The sequence below is a fragment of the Bombina bombina genome, chromosome 6, assembly GCF_027579735.1.
Source record: "Bombina bombina isolate aBomBom1 chromosome 6, aBomBom1.pri, whole genome shotgun sequence".
NCBI lineage: Eukaryota > Metazoa > Chordata > Amphibia > Anura > Bombinatoridae > Bombina > Bombina bombina.
Genome location: NC_069504.1, coordinates 102735994 through 102759332, shown reverse-complemented (window position 1 = coordinate 102759332; position 23339 = coordinate 102735994). Strand labels below are relative to the sequence as shown.

The following is a 23339-nucleotide window of genomic DNA, read 5'->3' as shown; positions in this document are numbered from 1 at the left end:
ACCCCCTCTTAGAATGTGTACCAAATGTACTGAAATTTCTATAAACTATAAAGACCATATTATAGTGCTTAAAGATTTATCTCCAGGGGATTCTCTGACTAAAAAGAGGGAGATTATGCCATCCAACTCTCCCCATGTGTCAGATCCTATAACTCCCGCTCAAGTGACGCCAAGTACATCTAGCGCGTCTAATTCTTTTACCTTAGAGGACATGGTGGCAGTTATGAATGCTACCCTCACAGAGGTATTCTCCAAACTGCCAGGGCTACAAGGAAAGCGAGACAGCTCTGGGGCTAGAATTAATACAGAGCTTTCTGACGCTTTATTGCCTGTGTCCGATATACCCTCACAATGCTCAGAAGCCGAGGCAGGTGAGTTTCTATCTGTGGGTGACATTTCAGACTCAGGGAAGGCGTTACTTCAGTCTGATTCTGAGATGACAGCGTTTAAATTTAAGCTTGAACACCTCCGCTTATTGCTTATGGAGGTTTTAGCGACTCTGGATGACTGTGACCCCATTGTGGTTCCAGAGAAATTGGTGTAAATAAGTACTGCAAAGTATTTGTCCATTTTACACAATGTTTTTCCAGTCCCTAAGAGGTTTTCGGAAATTATTACTAAGGAATGGGATAGACCAGGTGTGCCGTTCTCTCCCCCTCCTGCTTTTAAAAAGCTGTTTCCCATAGATGCCACCATACAGGACTCGTGGCAGACGGTTCCTAAGGTGGAGGGAGCAGTCTCCACCCTAGCTAAGCGTACAACTATCCCCGTCGAGGACAGTTGTGCTTTCCTAGATCCTATGGATAAAAAATTGGAGGGTCTCCTTAAGAAAATTTTTATACATCAAGGTTTTATTCTCTAGCCTCTTGCATGCATTGCCCCAGTTACTGCTGCAGCGGCTTTTTGGTTTGAGTCTCTTGAGGAGGCTCTACAGATGGAGACCCCGTTAGACGATATTCTAGACAGGATTAAAGCTCTTAAGTTAGCTGACTCCTTTATTTCTGACGCCATTTTTCATTTAGCCAAGCTAACGGCTAAGAATTCAGGTTTTGCCATTTTGGCGCGTACGGCGCTATGGCTTAAGTCCTGGTCAGCAGACGTTACTTCAAAGTCTAAGCTTCTTAAAATCCCCTTCAAGGGACAGACCCTATTCGGGCCTGGTCTGAAGGAGATCATTTCTGATATTACTGGAGGAAAAGGTCACGCCCTAACTCAGGATAGGTCCAATAAGTTAAGGACCAAACAGAATAATTTTCGTTCCTTTCGAAACTTCAAGAGTGGCGCAGCTTCAGTTTCCTCTAATGCAAAACAAGAGGGAAATTTCGCCCAGTCCAAACCAGTCTGGAGACCTAACCAGGCTTGGAATAAGGGGAAGCAGGCCAAGAAACCTGCGGCTGCCTCTAAGACAGCATGAAGGAGTAGCCCCACGATCCGGGACCGGATCTAGTGGGGGGGCAGACTCTCTTTCTTCGCCCAGGCTTGGGCAAGAGACGTCCAGGATCCCTGGGCATTAGAGATTGTTTCCCAGGGATATCTTCTGGACTTCAAAGCTTCATCTCCAAAGGGGAGATTTCATCTCTCACAATTATCTGTAAACCATATAAAGAGAGAGGCATTCTTACGTTGTGTTAAAGACCTGCTGGTTATGGGAGTGATCCACCCAGTTCCAAGGGAGGAACAGGGGCAGGGCTTCTATTCAAATCTGTTTATAGTTCCCAAAAAAGAGGGAACTTTCAGACCAATCTTGGATCTCAAGATCCTAAACAAATTTCTCAGGGTCCCATCCTTCAAGATGGAGACTATTAGAACCATCCTACCTATGATCCAGGAGGGTCAATATATGACTACCGTGGACTTAAAGGATGCTTATCTCCACATTCCGATACACAGAGATCATCATCAGTTCCTCAGGTTCGCCTTCTTAGACAGGCATTACCAGTTTGTGGTACTTCCCTTCGGGTTAGCCACAGCACCAAGAATCTTTACGAAGGTTCTAGGGTCCCTACTGGCGGTTCTAAGGCCACGAGGCATAGCGGTGGCACCTTACCTAGACAACATTCTGATACAGGCGTCGACTTTTCAAATCGCCAAGTCCCATACGGACATTGTTCTGGCTTTTCTGAGGTCTCACGGGTGGAAGGTGAACGAAGAAAAGAGTTCTCTCTCTCTCCCCTCTCACAAGAGTTTCCTTCCTAGGAACACTGATAGATTCAGTAGAAATGAAAATTTTTCTGACAGAGGTCAGGTTATCAAAGCTTCTAACTTCCTGCCGTGCTCTTCATTCCACTTCTCGGCCATCAGTGGCTCAGTGTATGGAAGTAATCGGCCTAATGGTAGCGGCAATGGACATAGTTCCGTTTGCCCGCCTACATCTCAGACCACTGCAACTTTGCATGCTCAATCAGTGGAATGGGGATTACACAGATTTGTCCCCTCTGCTAAATCTGGATCAAGAGACCAGGGATTCTCTTCTCTGGTGGTTCTCTCGGTCCATCTGTCCAGGGGAATGAGTTTCCGCAGGCCAGATTGGACTATACTCATGATAGATGCCAGCCTTCTGGGCTGGGGCGCAGTCTGGAACTCCCTGAAAGCTCAGGGTTCGTGGACTCAGGAGGAAGCCCTCCTTCCAATAAACATTCTGGAACTGAGAGCGATATTTAATGCTCTTCAGGCTTGGCCTCATCTAGCTGCGGTCAGGTTCATCATATTTCAGTCGGACAATATCACGACTGTAGCCTATATCAACCATCAGGGGGGACAAGAAGCCCCCTGGCAATGTTGGAGGTTTCAAAGATAATTCTATGGGCAGAGGTTCACTCTTGCTCTCTCTCAGCTATCCATATCCCAGGAGTAGAGAACTGGGAGGCGGATTTTCTAAGTCGGCAGACCTTTCATCCGGGGGAGTGGGAGCTTCATCCGGAGGTATTTGCCCAGCTGTTTCAACTATGGGGCAAACCAGAAGTGGATCTGATGGCGTCTCGTCAGAATGCCAAGCTTCCCTGTTACGGGTCCAGGTCAAGGGATCCCCAGGCAGCGCTGATAGATGCGCTAGCAGTGCCCTGGTCCTTCAGCCTGGCTTATGTGTTCCCACCATTTCCTCTCCTCCCTCGTCTGATTGCCAAGATCAAGTAGGAGAGGGCTTTGGTGATTTTGATAGCACCTGCATGGCCACGCAGGACTTGGTATGGAGATCTGGTGGACATGTCATCCCTTCCACCATGGACTCTGCCGCTGAGGCAGGACCTTCTACTCCAAGGTCCATTCAAACATCCAAATCTAATATCTCTGCGGCTGACTGCTTGGAGATTGAACTCTTGATTTTATCAAAATGTGGTTTCTCCGAGTCGGTCATTGATACCTTAATTCAGGCTCGAAAGCCTGTCACCAGGAAAATCTATCATAAGATATAGTGTAAATATCTTCATTGGTGTGAATACAAGGGTTACTCATGGAGTAAAGTCAAGATTCCTAGGATATTATCCTTTCTCCAAGAAGGATTGGAGAAGGGATTGTCGGCTAGTTCCTTAAAGGGACAGATTTCTGCTCTGTCCTTCTGCACAAGCGTCTGGCAGATGTTCCAGACGTTCAGGCGTTTTGTCAGGCTTTAGTTAGAATCAAGCCTGTGTTTAAACCTGTTGCTCCGCCATGGAGTTTAAATTTAGTTCTTAAAGTTCTTCAAGGGGTTCCGTTTGAACCTCTGCATTCCATAGATATTAAGCTTTTATCTTGGAAAGTTCTGTTTTTGGTAGCTATCTCTTCGGCTCAAAGAGTTTCAGAGTTATCTGCCTTACAGTGTGATTCCCCTTATCTGATATTCCATACAGATAAGGTAGTGTTGCGTACCAAACCTGGATTTCTTCCTAAGGTGGTATCTAATAAGAATTATCAATCAGGAGATTGTAGTTCCGTCACTGTGTCCTAATCCTTCTTCAAAGAAGGAACGTCTATTACACAATCTTGACGTGGTTCGTGCTTTAAAGTTTTATTTACTAGCTACTAAGGATTTTCGTCAAACATCTGCATTGTTGTCTACTCTGGACAGAGGAGAGGCCAAAAGGCTTCGGCATCTTCTCTTTCTTTTTGGCTGAGAAGTATAATCCGTTTAGCTTATGAGACTGCTGGCCAGCAGCCTCCTGAAAGAATTACAACTCATTCCACTAGAGTGGTAGCTTCCACATGGGCTTTTAAAAATGAGGCCTCTGAACAGATTTGTAAGGCGGCGACTTGGTCTTCGCTTCATACTTTTTCTAAATTCTACAAATTTGATACTTTTGCTTCCTCTGAGGCTATTTTTGGGAGAAAGGTCTTGCAGGCAGTGGTGCCTTCCGTTTAAGTTCCTGCCTTGTCCCTCCCTTCATCTGTGTCCTAAAGCTTTGGTATTGGTATCCTACAAGTAATGGATGAACCCGTGGACTGGATACACCTTACAAGAGAAAACAAAATTTATGCTTACCTGATAATTTATTTCTCTTGTGGTGTATCCAGTCCACGGCCCGCCCTGTCACTTTAAGGCAGGTGTTTTTTATTTTTAAACTACAGTCACCACTGCACCCTATAGTTTCTCCTTTTTCTTGCTTGTCTTCGGTCGAATGACTGGGGTGGCAGTTAAGGGAGGAGCTATATAGACAGCTCTGCTGTGGGTGTCCTCTTGCAACTTCCTGTTGGGAAGGAGAATATCCCACAAGTAATGGATGAACCCGTGGACTGGATACACCACAAGAGAGAGAAATTTATCAGGTAAGCATAAATTTTGTTTTTCAGAGAGTCCTGTATTTCACCTGAAGTTATTTGTGGGTTTGTCTTTGCATCCCGAACAATTTTCCTGGCAGTTGTGGCTGAAATTTTAGTTGGTCTACCTGACCGTGGTTTGGTTTCAAGAGAACCCCTCATTTTCAACTTCTTGATTAGAATTTGAACACTGCTGATTTGCATTCTCAATTCCTTGGATATCTTTTATATCCCTTTCCTGTTTTTATAAAGTTCAACTACTTTTTCCCGCAGATCCTTTGACAATTATTTTGCTTTCCCCATGACTCAGAATCCAGAAACGTCAGTGGAGCACTGGATGAAAGATGCAAGGGTCTGTCGGGAGTCGAGAAACTCATTGACCTTTTATACACACACTAATTACAAGCAAACAGATCACAGGTGAGGATGGTTACCTTTAATATCCAGTCAAACCCCTTTGTGTCAACTTGTGTACATGTTATCAGGCCAAAATCACCAGGGTATGTAAACTTGGGTTCATTTGGGTAGTTTCTGTTGTCATTATGATTTAAAAAGGGTAAACACAGTTGATTGATGAAAAAATGGCTTCAGCCAAACACTAAGCATGAGTGAAAGAAAAGTTTTTTTGTTATCATTCATATTCTCTTAAAAATGGCCAAGAAATCATAAATTCTGCCAGGGTATGTAAACTTATGAGCACAACTGTATGTATGTGTGTGTGTATGTATGTGTGTATATATATATATATATATATATATATATATATATATATATATATATATATATGTATGTGTGTATATATATATATATATATATATATATATATATATGTATATATATATATATATATATGTATGTATGTGTATATGTATGTGTGTATATATATATATATATATATATATATATATATATATATATATGTATGTATATATATATATATATATATATATGTATGTGTATATGTATGTGTGTATATATATATATATATATATATATATATATATATGTGTATATGTATATATATATATATATATGTGTATATGTATATATACACATATATGTATATATATATGTATATAATTATATGTGTATATGTATATATACACATATATGTATATATATGTATATAATTTCATGTAATTAGCAAGAGTCCATGAGCTAGTGACGTATGGGATATACATTCCTACCAGGAGGGGCAAAGTTTCCCAAACCTTAAAATGCCTATAAATACACCCCTCACCACACCCACAATTCAGTTTTACAAACTTTGCCTCCCGTGGAGGTGGTGAAGTAAGTTTGTGCTAGATTCTGCGTTTATGCCCTTCACAGCAGGCTGGAGCCCGGTTTTCCTGTCAGAGGGATGTGAAGAGAGTATTGCCTATTTGAATTAAACGGTCTCCTTCTACTGGATCTATTTCATAGGTTCTCTGTTATCGGTTGTAGAGATTCATCTCTTACCTCCCTTTTCAGATCGACGATATACTCTTATATACCATTACCTCTACTGATTCTCGTTTCAGTACTGGTTTGGCTATCTGCTATATGTAGATGAGTGTCCTGGGGTAAGTAAGTCTTATTTTTTGTGACACTCTAAGCTATGGTTGGGCACTTTATACGTAAAGTTCTAAATATATGTCTTTAAACTTATATTTGCCATGATTCAGGATAATCAGTATTCCTTCTTTCAGGCTGTCAGTTTCATTATTTGGGAAAATGCATATGAATAAAATATTTTTTCTTACCTTAAAGAAATTTTCTAATTGACTTTTTTCCTTGCGGGCTGTTAGGCTCTCGGGGGCAGAAAATGCTTCAATTTATTGCGTCATTCTTGGCGCTAACTTTTTTGGCGCAAAATTTTGTCATTTCCGGCACCATAGTTGACGCCAGAAGTTTACATGTGGTTGCGTCATTTTTGACGCATGTGTGTTACAGACGTTTTTTTGCGCCAAAAAGTGTGGGCGTCATACTTGGCGCCAAAAAATGTGGGCGTCATACTTGGCGCCAAAAAATGTGGGCAACATACTTGGCGCCACTTTTTTTCACATTATTTAAGTCTCACTTTTTTGTTGCTTCTGGTTGCTAGAGGCTTGTTTGTTTTGCATTTTTCCCCATTCCTGAAACTGTCATTTAAGGAATTTGATAATTTTGCTTTATATGTTGTTTTTTTTTCTATTACATATTGCAAGATTTTCCATAAATTATTCCTGGATCAGGACATACTGAGGGATTCCTATTGACTAAGTCCTACCAAAGCTAAGTTCATTTATTTTAAATGTTATGAATCTTTATCTTTAGCTATGGTTTGTAATAAGTTATCATGATAAACTTTTACATGCAGAATCCATTAGTATTTATGCTTTATGTATTGCTTTTCTTTTTACATCTTATGTACAAGATATACTTAGAAAATGTATAAGAATATTTTTCTGATTCTAGGTTAAGGCTTTGTCTGACTTTGCGCCTTCTATTAAAAAATATTGACACTAACAAATGTACTCTAATAAAAAATAAAAAAGTAGATTTGTTTTTTGTTGAAAAGGTGTTGATTATTTTGGATATTGAGGTAACTAGTTCTTTTTCAAAACTAGCTAACATTTTATTTCTGCTTATTTTATCTTCTGTGTCTTCAGAGGTTTTTTTCCATTCCTTCATACTAGGGAATGGAATAGGCTGACAATTTTCTTCAAAGGTTTTAAATTATATTCTTTGCCGGCAGTTAAATTCAATTTTGAGGGTTCTCCAATTTAATGGGGCTATCTCTACTCCTGCTAAATTATGCTATTGTTTCTATAGCAAAATAGTATTTATTTTCTTTTTAAATGGTTGTATCCTATTTAAGGAAAATTTTTTATTTTCAGGTACTTTTCTTGGACCTGTAATTTATTTGGCTGATGTTGCTTTTGCTCTATTTTTTCTGTTTACTTTAAAGATCAAGTATCAGATTATGTATTATTTAGCATTGTTAAGGGACAAAGTCTACTGCTCATTTGAGGTTCAGACTGGGTGCTGTTGCATTTGTCTTGTTGTCTTGCATTTTTGTTTATGCAAGTCCGGTGTGTTCTGGTCCCTTAACTGGATTAACATGCTGATAATTTTATTTGTTTCTTCATTTTTATTGAATATTTTCACAAATGAGTTTTAATCTATGTCTTTAGCTGTTTTTAGCTAGAAGAAATTTTGTGATTTCTAAAAATCCTTATTTCTCCAACATAGGTGTGTCCGGTCCACGGCGTCATCCTTACTTGTGGGATATTCTCCTCCCCAACAGGAAATGGCAAAGAGCCCAGCAAAGCTGGTCACATGATCCCTCCTAGGCTCCGCCTTCCCCAGTCATTCTCTTTGCCGTTGTACAGGCAACATCTCCACGGAGATGGCTTAGAGTTTTTTGGTGTTTAACTGTAGTTTTTATTATTCAATCAAGAGTTTGTTATTTTAAAATAGTGCTGGTATGTACTATTTACTCTGAAACAGAAAGGTGATGAAGATTTCTGTTTGTAAGAGGAAAATGATTTTAGCAACCGTTACTAAAATCGATGGCTGTTTCCACACAGGACTGTTGAGAGGAATTAACTTCAGTTGGGGGAAACAGTGAGCAGACTTTTGCTGCTTGAGGTATGACACATTTCTAACAAGACGATGTAATGCTGGAAGCTGTCATTTTCCCTATGGGATCCGGTAAGCCATTTTTATTACATAAGAAAAAAAGGGCTTCACAAGGGCTTTTAAGACTGTAGACATTTTCTGGGCTAAAACGATTGATATATAAGCATATTTTAATACTTCATAGCTTTGAGGAATTATTTTATTCTTGGGAATTATGTAAAATAACCGGCAGGCACTGTATTGGACACCTCATTCTCTAGGGGCTTTCCCTAATCATAGGCAGAGCCTCATTTTCGCGCCTCTATTGCGCACTTGTTTTTGGGAAGCATGACATGCAGATGCATGTGTGAGGAGCTCTGATACATAGAAAAGACTTTCTGAAGGCGTCATTTGGTATCGTATTTCCCTTTGGGCTTGGTTGGGTCTCAGCAAAGCAGATACCAGGGACTGTAAAGGGGTTAAATATAAAAACGGCTCCGGTTCCGTTATTTTAAGGGTTAAAGCTTTCAAATTTGGTGTGCAATACTTTTAAGGCTTTAAGACACTGTGGTGAAATTTTGGTGAATTTTGAACAATTCCTTCATACTTTTTCACATTTGCAGTAATAAAGTGTGTTCAGTTTAAAATTTAAAGTGACAGTAACGGTTTTATTTTAAAACGTTTTTTGTACTTTGTTATCAAGTTTATGCCTGTTTAACATGTCTGAACTACCAGATAGACTGTGTTCTGTATGTGGGGAAGCCAAGGTTCCTTCTCATTTAAATAGATGTGATTTATGTGACACAAAATTTAGAGAAAATGATGCCCAAGATGATTCCTCAAGTGAGGGGAGTAAGCATGGTACTGCATCATCCCCTCCTTCGTCTACACCAGTCTTGCCCACACAGGAGGCCCCTAGTACATCTAGTGCGCCAATACTCCTTACTATGCAACAATTAACGGCTGTAATGGATAATTCTATCAAAAACATTTTAGCCAAAATGCCCACTTATCAGCGAAAGCGCGACTGCTCTGTTTTAGAAAATACTGAAGAGCATGAGGACCCTGATGATATTGGTTCTGAAGTGCCCCTACACCAATCTGAGGGGGCCAGGGAGGTTTTGTCTGAGGGAGAAATTTCAGATTCAGGGAAAATTTCTCAACAAGCTGAACCTGATGTGATTACATTCAAATTTAAATTGGAACATCTCCGCGCCCTGCTTAAGGAGGTGTTATCTACTCTGGATGATTGTGAGAATTTGGTCATTCCAGAGAAATTATGTAAAATGGACAAGTTCCTAGAGGTCCCGGGGCCCCCCGAAGCTTTTCCTATACCCAAGCGGGTGGCGGACATTGTAAACAAAGAATGGGAAAGGCCCGGCATACCTTTCGTCCCTCCCCCTATATTTAAGAAATTGTTTCCTATGGTCGACCCCAGAAAGGACTTATGGCAGACAGTCCCCAAGGTCGAGGGGGCGGTTTCTACTCTAAACAAACGCACCACTATACCCATAGAAAATAGTTGTGCTTTCAAAGATCCTATGGATAAAAAATTAGAGGGTTTGCTTAAAAAGATGTTTGTTCAGCAAGGTTACCTTCTACAACCAATTTCATGCATTGTTCCTGTCACTACAGCAGCGTGTTTCTGGTTCGATGAACTAGAAAAGGCGCTCAATAAAGATTCTTCTTATGAGGAGATTTTGGACAGAATTCATGCTCTCAAATTGGCTAACTCTTTCACCCTAGACGCCACTTTGCAATTGGCTAGATTAGCGGCGAAAAATTCTGGGTTTGCTATTGTGGCGCGCAGAGCGCTTTGGCTAAAATCTTGGTCAGCGGATGCGTCTTCCAAGAACAAATTGCTTAACATTCCTTTCAAGGGGAAAACGCTGTTTGGCCCTGACTTGAAAGAGATTATTTCTGATATCACTGGGGGCAAGGGCCACGCCCTTCCTCAGGATAGGTCTTTCAAGGCCAAAAATAAACCTAATTTTCGTCCCTTTCGCAGAAACGGACCAGCCCCAAGTGCTACGTCCTCTAAGCAAGAGGGTAATACTTCTCAAGCCAAGCCAGCCTGGAGGCCAATGCAAGGCTGGAACAAAGGTAAGCAGGCCAAGAAACCTGCCACTGCTACCAAGACAGCATGAGATGTTGACCCCCGATCCGGGACCGGATCTGGTGGGGGGCAGACTCTCCCTCTCTTCGCTCAGGCTTGGGCAAGAGATGTTCTGGATCCTTGGGCGCTAGAAATAGTCTCCCAAGGTTATCTTCTGGAATTCAAGGGGCTTCCCCCGAGGGGGAGGTTCCACAGGTCTCAATTGTCTTCAGACCACATAAAAAAAAACAGGCATTCTTACATTGTGTAGAAGACCTGTTAAAAATGGGAGTGATTCATCCTGTTCCATTAGGAGAACAAGGGATGGGGTTCTACTCCAATCTGTTCGTAGTTCCCAAAAAAGAGGGAACATTCAGACCAATCTTAGATCTCAAGATCCTAAACAAGTTTCTCTAGGTTCCATCGTTCAAAATGGAAACCATTCGAACAATTCTTCCTTCCATCCAGGAAGGTCAATTCATGACCACGGTGGATTTAAAGGATGCGTATCTACATATTCCTATCCACAAGGAACATCATCGGTTCCTAAGGTTCGCATTTCTGGACAAGCATTACCAGTTTGTGGCACTTCCGTTCGGATTAGCCACTGCTCCAAGAATTTTCACAAAGGTGCTAGGGTCCCTTCTAGCGGTGCTAAGACCAAGGGTACCTTACTTGGACGACATTCTGATTCAAGCGTCGTCCCTTCCACAAGCAAAGGCTCACACGGACATTGTCCTGGCCTTTCTCAGATCTCACGGGTGGAAAGTGAACGTAGAAAAAAGTTCTCTATCTCCGTCAACAAGGGTTCCCTTCTTGGGAACAATAATAGACTCCTTAGAAATGAGGATTTTTCTGACAGAGGCCAGAAAATCAAAACTTCTAAACTCTTGTCAAATACTTCATTCTGTTCCTCTTCCTTCCATAGCGCAGTGCATGGAAGTAATAGGTTTGATGGTAGCGGCAATGGACATAGTTCCTTTTGCGCGAATTCATCTAAGACCATTACAACTGTGCATGCTCAGTCAGTGGAATGGGGATTATACAGACTTGTCTCCGACGATACAAGTAGATCAGAGGACCAGAGATTCACTCCGTTGGTGGCTGTCCCTGGACAACCTGTCACAGGGGATGAGCTTCCGCAGACCAGAGTGGGTCATTGTCACGACCGACGCCAGTCTAGTGGGCTGGGGCGCGGTCTGGGGACCCCTGAAAGCTCAGGGTCTTTGGTCTCGGGAAGAATCTCTTCTCCCGATAAATATTCTGGAACTGAGAGCGATATTCAATGCTCTCAAGGCTTGGCCTCAGCTAGCAAAGGCCAAATTCATACGGTTTCAATCAGACAACATGACGACTGTTGCGTACATCAACCATCAGGGGGGAACAAGGAGTTCCCTGGCGATGGAAGAAGTGACCAAAATCATTCAATGGGCGGAGACTCACTCCTGCCACTTGTCTGCAATCCACATCCCAGGAGTGGAAAATTGGGAAGCGGATTTTCTGAGTCGTCAGACATTTCATCCGGGGGAGTGGGAACTCCATCCGGAAATCTTTGCCCAAATTACTCAGTTGTGGGGCATTCCAGACATGGATCTGATGGCCTCTCGTCAGAACTTCAAGGTTCCTTGCTACGGGTCCAGATCCAGGGATCCCAAGGCGACTCTAGTAGATGCACTAGTAGCACCTTGGACCTTCAAACTAGCTTATGTATTCCCGCCGTTTCCTCTCATCCCCAGGCTGGTAGCCAGGATCAATCAGGAGAGGGCATCGGTGATCTTGATAGCTCCTGCGTGGCCACGCAGGACTTGGTATGCAGACCTGGTGAATATGTCATCGGCTCCACCATGGAAGCTACCTTTGAGACGGGACCTTCTTGTTCAAGGTCCGTTCGAACATCCGAACCTGGTCTCACTCCAACTGACTGCTTGGAGATTGAACGCTTGATCTTATCAAAGCGAGGGTTCTCAGATTCTGTCATTGATACTCTTGTTCAGGCCAGAAAGCCTGTAACTAGAAAAATCTACCACAAAATATGGAAAAAATATATCTGTTGGTGTGAATCTAAAGGATTCCCTTGGGACAAGATAAAAATTCCTAAGATTCTATCCTTTCTTCAAGAAGGTTTGGAGAAAGGATTATCTGCAAGTTCCTTGAAGGGACAGATTTCTGCCTTGTCTGTGTTACTTCACAAAAAGCTGGCAGCTGTGCCAGATGTTCAAGCCTTTGTTCAGGCTCTGGTTAGAATCAAGCCTGTTTACAAACCTTTGACTCCTCCTTGGAGTCTCAATTTAGTTCTTCAGGGGGTTCCGTTTGAACCCTTACATTCCGTTGATATTAAATTATTATCTTGGAAAGTTTTGTTTTTGGTTGCAATTTCTTCTGCTAGAAGAGTTTCAGAATTATCTGTTCTGCAGTGTTCTCCTCCTTATCTGGTGTTCCATGCAGATAAGGTGGTTTTGTGTACTAAACCTGGTTTTCTTCCGAAAGTTGTTTCTAACAAAAACATTAACCAGGAGATAGTCGTGCCTTCTTTGTGTCCGAATCCAGTTTCAAAGAAGGAACGTTTGTTGCACAATTTGGACGTAGTTCGTGCTCTAAAATTCTATTTAGATGCTACAAAGGATTTTAGACAAACATCTTCCTTGTTTGTTGTTTATTCTGGTAAAAGGAGAGGTCAAAAAGCAACTTCTACCTCTCTCTCTTTTTGGCTTAAAAGCATCATCAGATTGGCTTACGAGACTGCCGGACGGCAGCCTCCTGAAAGAATCACAGCTCATTCCACTAGGGCTGTGGCTTCCACATGGGCCTTCAAGAACGAGGCTTCTGTTGATCAGATATGTAAGGCAGCGACTTGGTCTTCACTGCACACTTTTACTAAATTTTACAAATTTGATACTTTTGCTTCTTCTGAGGCTATTTTTGGGAGAAAGGTTTTGCAAGCCGTGGTGCCTTCCATCTAGGTGACCTGATTTGCTCCCTCCCTTCATCCGTGTCCTAAAGCTTTGGTATTGGTTCCCACAAGTAAGGATGACGCCGTGGACCGGACACACCTACGTTGGAGAAAACAGAATTTATGTTTACCTGATAAATTACTTTCTCCAACGGTGTGTCCGGTCCACGGCCCGCCCTGGTTTTTTAATCAGGTCTGATAATTTATTTTCTTTAACTACAGTCACCACGGTATCATATGATTTCTCCTATGCAAATATTCCTCCTTTACGTCGGTCGAATGACTGGGGAAGGCGGAGCCTAGGAGGGATCATGTGACCAGCTTTGCTGGGCTCTTTGCCATTTCCTGTTGGGGAGGAGAATATCCCTCAAGTAAGGATGACGCCGTGGACCGGACACACCGTTGGAGAAAGTAATTTATCAGGTAAACATAAATTCTGTTTTCCTTTTTTCCAAGATAATCAATTATTTGATTCATATTGGATTCAATTCTTAACTGTTACTCTGGGCTTCAAGATTAAGTTCTTAGACTAAAACTTTAAGCTTATTTTAGTTTGGTTGTTCTTACTAAAGAACAAAATTCTAAATTCTTACCCAAGTAACATGTTTTTGTTTAGAAGTTTTTTTGGTTCTATTAGGTCCAAAATTCTTATATTTTGGGTACAAAATAAAATTTGAAGTAAAACCGTCTGTGAGAAGTCTTTTTCTCTCTATTATATTCCAGCTATTCCAGTAAGGCTAACACTTTCCTTAATGTGTTTCAGTCCCATATATTTTGGGTAATGTTGAAGTGCGGTTGATCACCTGTTGAGGATCAAGCGCTGCTCAGATCTGGAATCTTCTGGGGTATTTATTCCAGTTCCATTTTTAGGATCTGGGTTTTGGGGTTTTATTCAAACTATTCATTGTTCCAAAGATAGAAAATCTTTTTATTATATAAATGTACCATCTTTTAGATTGGTATTTATATGGTCTATTCTGACTTTTTTTGGTCAGTGATAGCATTATTTGTTTTCATTAGATACAATAGATGCATATCTTCATTTCTGTTTTCATTCAGATTATTTTTATTTTCTGAGACTACGGAATCTCATATGATTCAATTTTGTTTTTTCCAAGACATGGTTAAAGGATCTTTTTATCAAAAGCTCTTGATTCCTCACACAAGGGTCACCTTTTTTTAGGTTTCCAGATTGTGTCACTGTCTTTGTCTCTAACAGATAAGTGATTTTTTTCTTATTGGGTTCCGTCTGTCGGTACCTTCAGTCTCTACGATTTCCTTCAGTTGCTATATATGCATGGAAATTTAGGTCTTATGGCTGCAGCATTGGATTCATTTTCCTTTGCTCATTTTCATAGAAAACCTTTCCAGTTTTTTATGCTGCATAATGGTGCAGGGATTCTAGGTTTTCACTTTTTAAATCTTCGAATTCTATGTTTATCTATCTTTGATTCGGTGGTTAAGATCACCATCATTTAGTTCTACAGGTCTCTTCGATTCTTTCAACCTGGACCATGATCTCTATAGATGCCAGTCTTTTAGGTTGGGAGGCTGTCTGAGGTTCTCTGTCAGCACAAGGGGTTTGGAAATCTCAGGAGGCGAGATTACCATTTGACATTTTGGAACTCCGTGCATTCCCAGAGTTCTTCAGTTGGTTTCTTTTGAAGAAGAGACATTTATTGTTTTTTTCAGACATTATCACATCTGTGGTGTATGTCAATCATCAGGGTGTGACTATCAGTCTTTAGACTGTGACAAAGTATCTCGGATATTTGCTTGGGCTAAATCCAGCTCCTATCTAAATTCTGGGGTCCTTTTCTCAGGTATAGACGTTTGGGAAGCGGATTATCTCTGTTAATCAATCTTTACATCCGGGAGAATGGCCTTTACCCAGCTATGTTTTTCAATTTTTCAGATGTGAGGGCTTCCAGAAATAGATCTGTTGGCCTCTCGTCTTAACAAGGAATTTCCCAGGGGCCTATTTCAGGTCCGGGGATCATCAGGCGGAAGTAGCGTATGCATTGACACTTCCTTGGAATTATCATTCTGTCTATCTTCCGCCTCTAGTTCTTCAAAAATTCTAATGGAGCGTTCGTTTGTACTGCTGGTGGTTCCAGCATGGCCTCACAGGTTTTGGTATGCGGATCTCTTTCGGATGGCCAGTTGCCAACCTTGGACATTTCCGTTAAGACCAGAGCTTTTGTCTCAAGGCCCATTTTTCCATCAGGATCTCAAATCATTTAATTTGAAGATATGGAGATTGAACGTTTGATTCTTAGTCATAGAGTTTTCTCTGACTCAGTGATTAATACTATGTTACAGGTTTGTAAATCTGTCTCTAGAAAGATTTATTATCGAGTTTGGAAGACTTTCATTTTTTGGTGTTCTTCTCATAAATTCTTTTGGCATTCTTTTAGAATTCCTAGAATTTTACCATTTTTCAGGTTGGTTTTGTCTGCAAGTTATTTGAAAGGACAAATTTCTACTCTTTCTGTTCTTTTTCACAGAAAGATTGCTATTCATTCTGATATTCATTGTTTTGTACAGGCTTTGGTTTGTATCAAGCCTGTCATTAAGTCAATATCTCCTTCTTGGAGTCTCAATTTGGTACTGAGGGCTTTACAGGCTCCTCCGTTTGAACCTTTGCGTTCTCTGGACATTAAAATTACTTTCTTGGAAAGTATTGTTCCTTTTGGTTATCTCTTCTGCTAGAAGAGTTTCTGAGTTTTCTGCTCTTTCTTGTGGATCTCCTTTTCTGATTTTTCATCAGGGTAAGGCAGTGTTCCTTCCTGTTATTCATTATTTTGTTCAGGCTTTGGTACTTATCAAACCTGTCATTAAGCCAATTTCTCCTCCTTGGAGTTTTAATTTGGTTCTAAAGGCTTCACAGGCTCTTCTATTTGAGCATATGTTTTCTCTAGACACTATTTACTTTCATGGAAAGTATTGTTCTTTTTAGACATCTCTTCAGCTAGAACAATTTTTAATTATCTGTTCTTTCTTGTGAGTCTCCTTTTTCTGATTTTTTTCATCAGGATAAGGTGGTTTTTGCTATCCTCATTTCAATTTTTACCTAAAGTTGTGATTTCTATCAACATTAGGGAGGAATTATTGTCTTTTACTAAGACTTCTTTGGTAAGATTCTTACATTCTTTGGATATGGTAAGAGTTTTGAAATCTTATGTTGAAGCTATTCAGATTTCAGATAGTCTTCTAGTCTATTTGTTATCTTTTCTGGTGTTAGGAAGGTCAAAAGGCTTCTGCCATTTATTTGGCATCTTGCTTAAACTTTTGATTCATGATGCTTATTTGGAGTCGGGTGGATTCCCGCCTCGGAGGATTATGGCTCATTCTACTAGGTAAGTTTCTACTTCCTGGGCTTTTTAAGAATGAAGCTTCTGTTGATCAGATTTGCAAAGCAATGACTTGGTCTTATTTGCATACTTTTACTATGTTCTACCATTTTGATGTTTTCTCTTCTTTAGAAGCAGTTTTGGTAGAATGGTACTTCAGACAGCTGTTTCAGTTTGATTCTTCTGCTTATATTTTCATTTTTTTTCATTAAAAAAATTGAAACTTTTTTGATTTGGGTAGTGGATTAATTTTTCAGCGGAATTGGCTGTCTTTATTTTATCCCTCCCTCTCTAGTGACTCTTGCGTGGAAGTTCCACATCTTGGGTATTTATTATCCCATACGTCACTAGCTCATGGACTCTTGCTAATTACATGAAAGAAAACATAATTTATGTAAGAACTTACCTGATAAATTCATTTCTTTCATATTGGCAAGAGTCCATGAGGCCCACCCTTTTTTGTGGTGGTTATGATTTTTTGTATAAAGCACAATTATTCCAATTCCTTTTTTTTTTTTTTATGTTTTCACTCCTTTTTTATCACCCCACTTCTTGGCAATTCGTTAAACTGAATTGTGGGTGTGGTGAGGGGTGTATTTATAGGCATTTTAAGGTTTGGGAAACTTTGCCCCTCCTGGTAGGAATGTATATCCCATACGTCACTAGCTAATATGAAAGAAATGAATATATCAGGTAAGTTCTTACATAAATTATGTTATACATACATACATACATACATACATACATACAGCCCTCAGTTTATGCCAGGGTTCGGTTCCAGAAGGAATGGTTGTAAATCAAAACCGTTGATTACATTTATAATGTAAGTCAATGGGAAGTGAGGGAGTTAGGTTCCAGGCCCCTCTCAAAATTGTCATAAGTAACACCTAATACATTATTTTTAAAGCTTTGAAATGAAGACTTTAAATGCTAAACAGCATTATAAACCTAATAAAATAATTACACAACACAGAATATATAATTAAACTAAGTTAAATGAACAAAAACATTTGCTAAACAGCATTATAAACCTAATAAAATCAAATACAGAATTCACTTGCATTTTTCTGCAAACCGTTCTTTCTATGCATTCCAATCTGGACTGATTTATAGACAGGAAGATCTTGTTCCTTTGAAATCTGCTCGATAGCTCAAGTCTGGTTAAACTGATAAATTTCAGCTTGCTTGGCTTTGCAGCAACACAAGCGGACATCTCCACCTACTGGCTATTTAAATAAATGCACTGCTTCTCAATGCTTTTTAATAGCAGGTTGTTATTCTGAAACGGTGTAAATTATATATATATATATATATATATATATATATATATATATATATATATATATATATATATATATATATATATATATATATATATGTATGTGTGTGTGTGTATATATATATATATATATGTATATATATATATATATATATATATATATGTATATATATATATATATGTATATATATATATGTGTGTATATATATATATATATATGTATATATATATATATATGTGTATATATATATATGTGTATATATATATATGTGTATATATATATATATATATGTATATATATATATATGTATATATATATATATATATTAAAATGTGTGTGTATATATCTCTATCATATAAATATTTTCAGGCTAGGCAGCGTATTTAAACACTTAGTACTTTGCATTTCCTTTTGTGTCTCACTTTATTCCCAAAACTAAAGTTACGTAATATCCAAATAGTTAACTAAAGTATGGGATGGCTGCTACTTGAGTACTTTTATATTCATGAATCATTTTTCTAGCCTAGTTATAGAACAAATAATTAATATTTGAGAGATATAACCTATATTTAGTTCTCTGTTTTTGTTGAAATACTAATACGTGATAATTGTTTCTACAGTTGACCACAGTAGAGTTAAACTCGCATTAAAAATTCCTCCACATGAATCGGACTACATCAATGCAAATTTTATCAAGGTAGGATATTCCCGAACATGCTGCGTTGGCTTCTCCTGGTTTGTATGTGTTGATGAATTTATGGCAGTAAACAAAAGCATCTATTGCAACAGGATACAGCTTCTAGAATGAAATGTAAAAGGATATTGAATTTATTTCAATTTAATTTATTGCTAATCTGTTAACTCTTTAGTGGTTAGAATGTGATCAGTAAACTGTTTAAGTGTCATGTCTGAGTTAAGCCCTATAGATTTTCTTCTTTAGGATACTCGGCTATTGAATTACTGGAACCGCTTCTGCTTATGACCTGCTTTTTGTGTGTAGAGTTTCTGTTTCATGACACACTATCTCTCTCACAAAACGCTCCTCTCCATTGTCACCCTGCAGCAGAGGATTGGTTTTTTTTTGCTTTGCGTGGCTCAAGGCTTTTAAGCAGTGGAACATCTGCCCTCACATTAAGTACATTCCTTAAATTGCATACTGCAACAGCAAATATAATTCATAGTTACTGTACAAAATTCTTTTAACCCGTTTTGCTTCTGCTTACTAAAATGGGCATCTGTTGCACCGTTGCCTTGCAAAAAAATAAAACCAACAATATAAAGGCTTATTTTATTTAGTAACTATCTTTATATTTTTGTTTGTGTATTACATGTAAAACTCATTTTTTCATAATTTAAATAATGCATTTAACCTTGTACACACGCCTACAAATCTCATCTTTCTAGGTAGACTTGGATAACCTTATTCTTACTGCAGTTTTAATGTAGACTTATACAATCGCTCCCTTTGGTTTATGCATTGTATGATTTTCTTTATAGATAAAAATTAAACCCACAAGTGCTCCACACTTGTTTTAGAACACCAATATGTATCCTTTATCCTTTTAAATAAAGCATAGTGATTATAATCATAAAAAAAACTTTATCAAACCACACAATCATATATTAACATCTAAACATACACTGGACCCGACGTAAAATAGAATAATGGTTATTTAATTAAATTTTTATTATTATAATTATAAACTTTCCACTTTAAAAAGCACAAATGTCTAGGGTTGTTCAAGCTGCACAGATAAAATAGAATTTTATATTATTGCTGCTTCTAGTTTAATTCTACGCTGTTTTCCACTAGTCGTCCTCTCTTAGGCTATTTATACACACACATTTATTTGTATGCTACTTCTAAGGCTTTATAGGGTTAAAATGTTTGGAGTAGTTATTACTCATGCCAACAAAATGTTGTACTGCTGCCCAAGAGTTTAACCGATTAGACCACTTCTCTAATCTAATACCAGGCAGCTATAGTTAGCATAGCCTTTGCTTCCGGGAACGCTAGTAAAACCACAACTTCTCCAGCAGGAGTGGGGCATAGGATTTTCAGGAATATATTATTTACTTAATGTAATGTCTCATAGAAATGTTTATTGCATGTAAAGAAAAACAAACAAAAAAATAAATAAATCTTGAATTATTCAGCTCTCTCTAATACATTTTTTTTTTTTTTTTGCAGGGTGTTTATGGGCCAAAGGCATACATTGCTACCCAGGGACCACTAGCTAATACAGTGATAGATTTCTGGAGGATGATATGGGAATATAATGTTGTTGTAAGTAATCACATTTCATATTATTATGCTTAGCTTCTTACATCAGTTAAGTTGGAGCCTTAGAATTAACATATTTTTTGCCGTTGCTATAACATTTTTATTTTTATGCAATCTATAATTTAGCTTAAAAACCTACATTTCGTTCTTGGTTTTACTTCATGTTAAAACTTGGTTAGAGTCTATAACGTGGGGGCTGCAATGGATCCCTGATTCTTTTATGTACCCCCCCACATCCTCAGATTGTATCGCCTGCGTCTAAACCACAGTTTTTTTGCAGCACTGAATTGGTTGTGTGACACTATAGAGCAGTGTTTTCCTCTCCCCCATGAGCAACAAATTACTTACACTGCAGCAGAGCTTTCCCTGAACTTCATATGGTCCCTTCCTATCTAGTGCATGCCCATTCAAAATAAAGGCTTCTGGGTCTGCTTATTAGTTTGTTTCTAGCACGTTTTCTTCTCAGAACCTATTTAATGTTTTCATTGTTTGTTGCACAAATGATCAATTCATATTCCAGAGACATTATGAATGTGTTTCAGCTTTGAACAGAAGCATTTATGTAATATTAAAGTATTAGCAAACATGTTTCTAATAAAAGCTTTATAATAAAAAATAGTTGTTTAAAAAGTGTATTTCCCCTACTTGTTGTTACTAAACAAACAAAGACTAGAGCCTGCCACCCACCCTCCTATGCTTACACTATCTGTTAAGATGTACATTTACACCCTATGGGACATTTAACAAGAAGGTATGTGTTTGCAACGCTATGTATGTGCTGTTTTATGTGCACCAATGTTTGTATATTGGTTATAAATAAAGCCTTGAAAACTTAAAAAAAAAAAAAAAAAAAAAAAGTGTATTTCTTTCATGTAATTGTCAAGAGTCCATGAGCTAGTGACGTATGGGATATACATTCCTACCATGAGGGGCAAAGTTTCCCAAACCTCAAAATGCCTATAAATACACCCCTCACCACACCCACAATTCAGTTTTACAAACTTTGCCTCCTATGGAGGTGGTGAAGTAAGTTTGTGCTAGATTTCTACGTTGATATGCGCTTCGCGGCATGCTGAAGCCCGGTTTCCTCTCAAAGTGCAATTAATGACAGAGGGATGTGAAGGGAGTATTGCCTATTGAATGCAATGGTCATCCTATCGGGGATCTATTTCATAGATTCTTCTCCTACCTCCCTTTTCAGATCGACGATATACTCTTATATACCATTTCCTCTGCTGATTCTCGTTTCAGTACTGGTTTGGCTATCTGCTATATGTAGATGAGTGTCTTTTGGTAAGATTAAAACTTTTTAATTTGGGTTGTGGATTCTTTTTTCACCGGAATTGGCTGTCTTTATTTTTATCCCTTCCTCTCTAGTGACTCTTGCGTGGAGTTCAACATCTTGGGTATTTGCTATCCCATGGACTCTTGCCAATTACATGAAAGAAAGAAAGAAAAAATTTATGTAAGAACTTACCTGATAAATTCATTTCTTTCATATTGGCAAGAGTCCATGAGGCCCTCCCTTTTTGTGGTGGTTATGATTTTTTTGTATAAAGCACAATTATTCCAATTCCTTGTTAATGTTTTCGCTCCTTTCTTATCACCCCACTTCTTGGCTATTCGTTAAACTGATTTGTGGGTGTGGTGAGGGGTGTATTTATAGGCATTTTGAGGATTGGGAAACTTTGCCCCTCCTGGTAGGAATTTATATCCCATACGTCACTAGCTCATGGACTCTTGCCAATATGAAAGAAATGAATTTATCAGGTAAGTTCTTACATAAATTATGTTTTATAGGGACATTAAACTGCTGGGTTCAACTACAGTAGCAGGTTACTACTCACCATGATCTTTTTCCTCCTGTTCTTGTAGCGGTCTCCTATTTTAACCCTTAACAAAAATCAGTTGGTGAAACTCTGCATCATCACACTGGGCGTCAACATCTTGGAACTGTTAAACTACAAAAATTTAACTCTTCCCCTCTCTATTATGTGAACTGAACTGTTGTCAGAACATCAGATCTGTGAAAGTGATGCTACCAGATGGCAGTGCGCAGTATAACATGCAGAGCTTTACCAACTGGATTCTGCAATGAGTTAAATAAGAGAGCTGCGTGTACAGGAGGGATGCAATAGTATGGTTAGTAGTACATAGCAGTTTTATGCCCCTTAAAGTTTGCACCAGCATTTTAATCATATCACTTGCTCAGAAAGCCTAAGGTGCTGTACCATTTGGTAATGAGTCAATTTGTTAATTGCTGACATGATACAAGCCCTTCTGGCTCTGAGCAGCTGCAGTATTTAAAATGCTGGTGCACTGAGAATACCTAGTTATGCTGCACGTGCACAGAAAATCTTTACTAGAGGAATTTTTGTCAATACATGTATATTTGTAAATATGTTTCTATTCAAAGATGTAATTCATCTATGCGCATTTAATTTTTGACTGGAATGTCCCTTTAAGCTATCCAAAGCACAAATTTAGTCATTTAAAGGGACACTGTACTATAAATTAATTGTTATACCTACTGCAGAGTATTACATGAATAGGGAATGTTTAATATTTATTTTTGTATTTTAATTGGCTGTTTTTTATGTGAAATAGCTACTTAAGCACAAGTAGCTATTTCACATACAAAATCTCTCTCTTCATCCTACCTCAGTGCTATTGTCTTCTCTTTACAAAACGTTTCTACAGAGATGCTGGTTACTCATATTTTCAGTATAGGTGAGGATATTATGGGCAAAAGTAGCCATTTTATATAACAAAGATAAAGGAGCAGTTTGCAAACAATTAAAGGGTCAGTCTAGTCCAAAACAAACTTTTATTATTCAGATAGAGCATGTCATTTTAAACAATTTTCCAATTTACTTCTATCACCAATTTTGCTTTGTTCTATTGGTATTCTTAGTTGAAAGCTAAATATAGGAGGTTCATGCTAATTTCTAAGCCCTTGAAGGTCGCCTCTTAGCTCAGTTTTTTACCACTAGAGGGTGTTAGTTCATGTGTTTCATATAGATAACACTGTGCTCACGCACGTGGAGCTCCTAGGAGCCAGCACTGA

The 23339-nt window shown here is 38.8% G+C and overlaps 1 protein-coding gene across 1 annotated transcript in view; it reads left to right on the top strand.

The window, feature by feature from the left end:
* PTPN12 (protein tyrosine phosphatase non-receptor type 12) overlaps positions 1-23339 on the top strand; it is a 330655-nt gene that overhangs the window by 136522 nt on the left and 170794 nt on the right. The window contains exons 3-4 of the mRNA XM_053719169.1: positions 18609-18685; positions 20180-20275. Coding sequence (XP_053575144.1) covers positions 18609-18685; positions 20180-20275 — 173 coding nt within the window. The remainder of the gene's footprint in view (positions 1-18608; positions 18686-20179; positions 20276-23339) is intronic.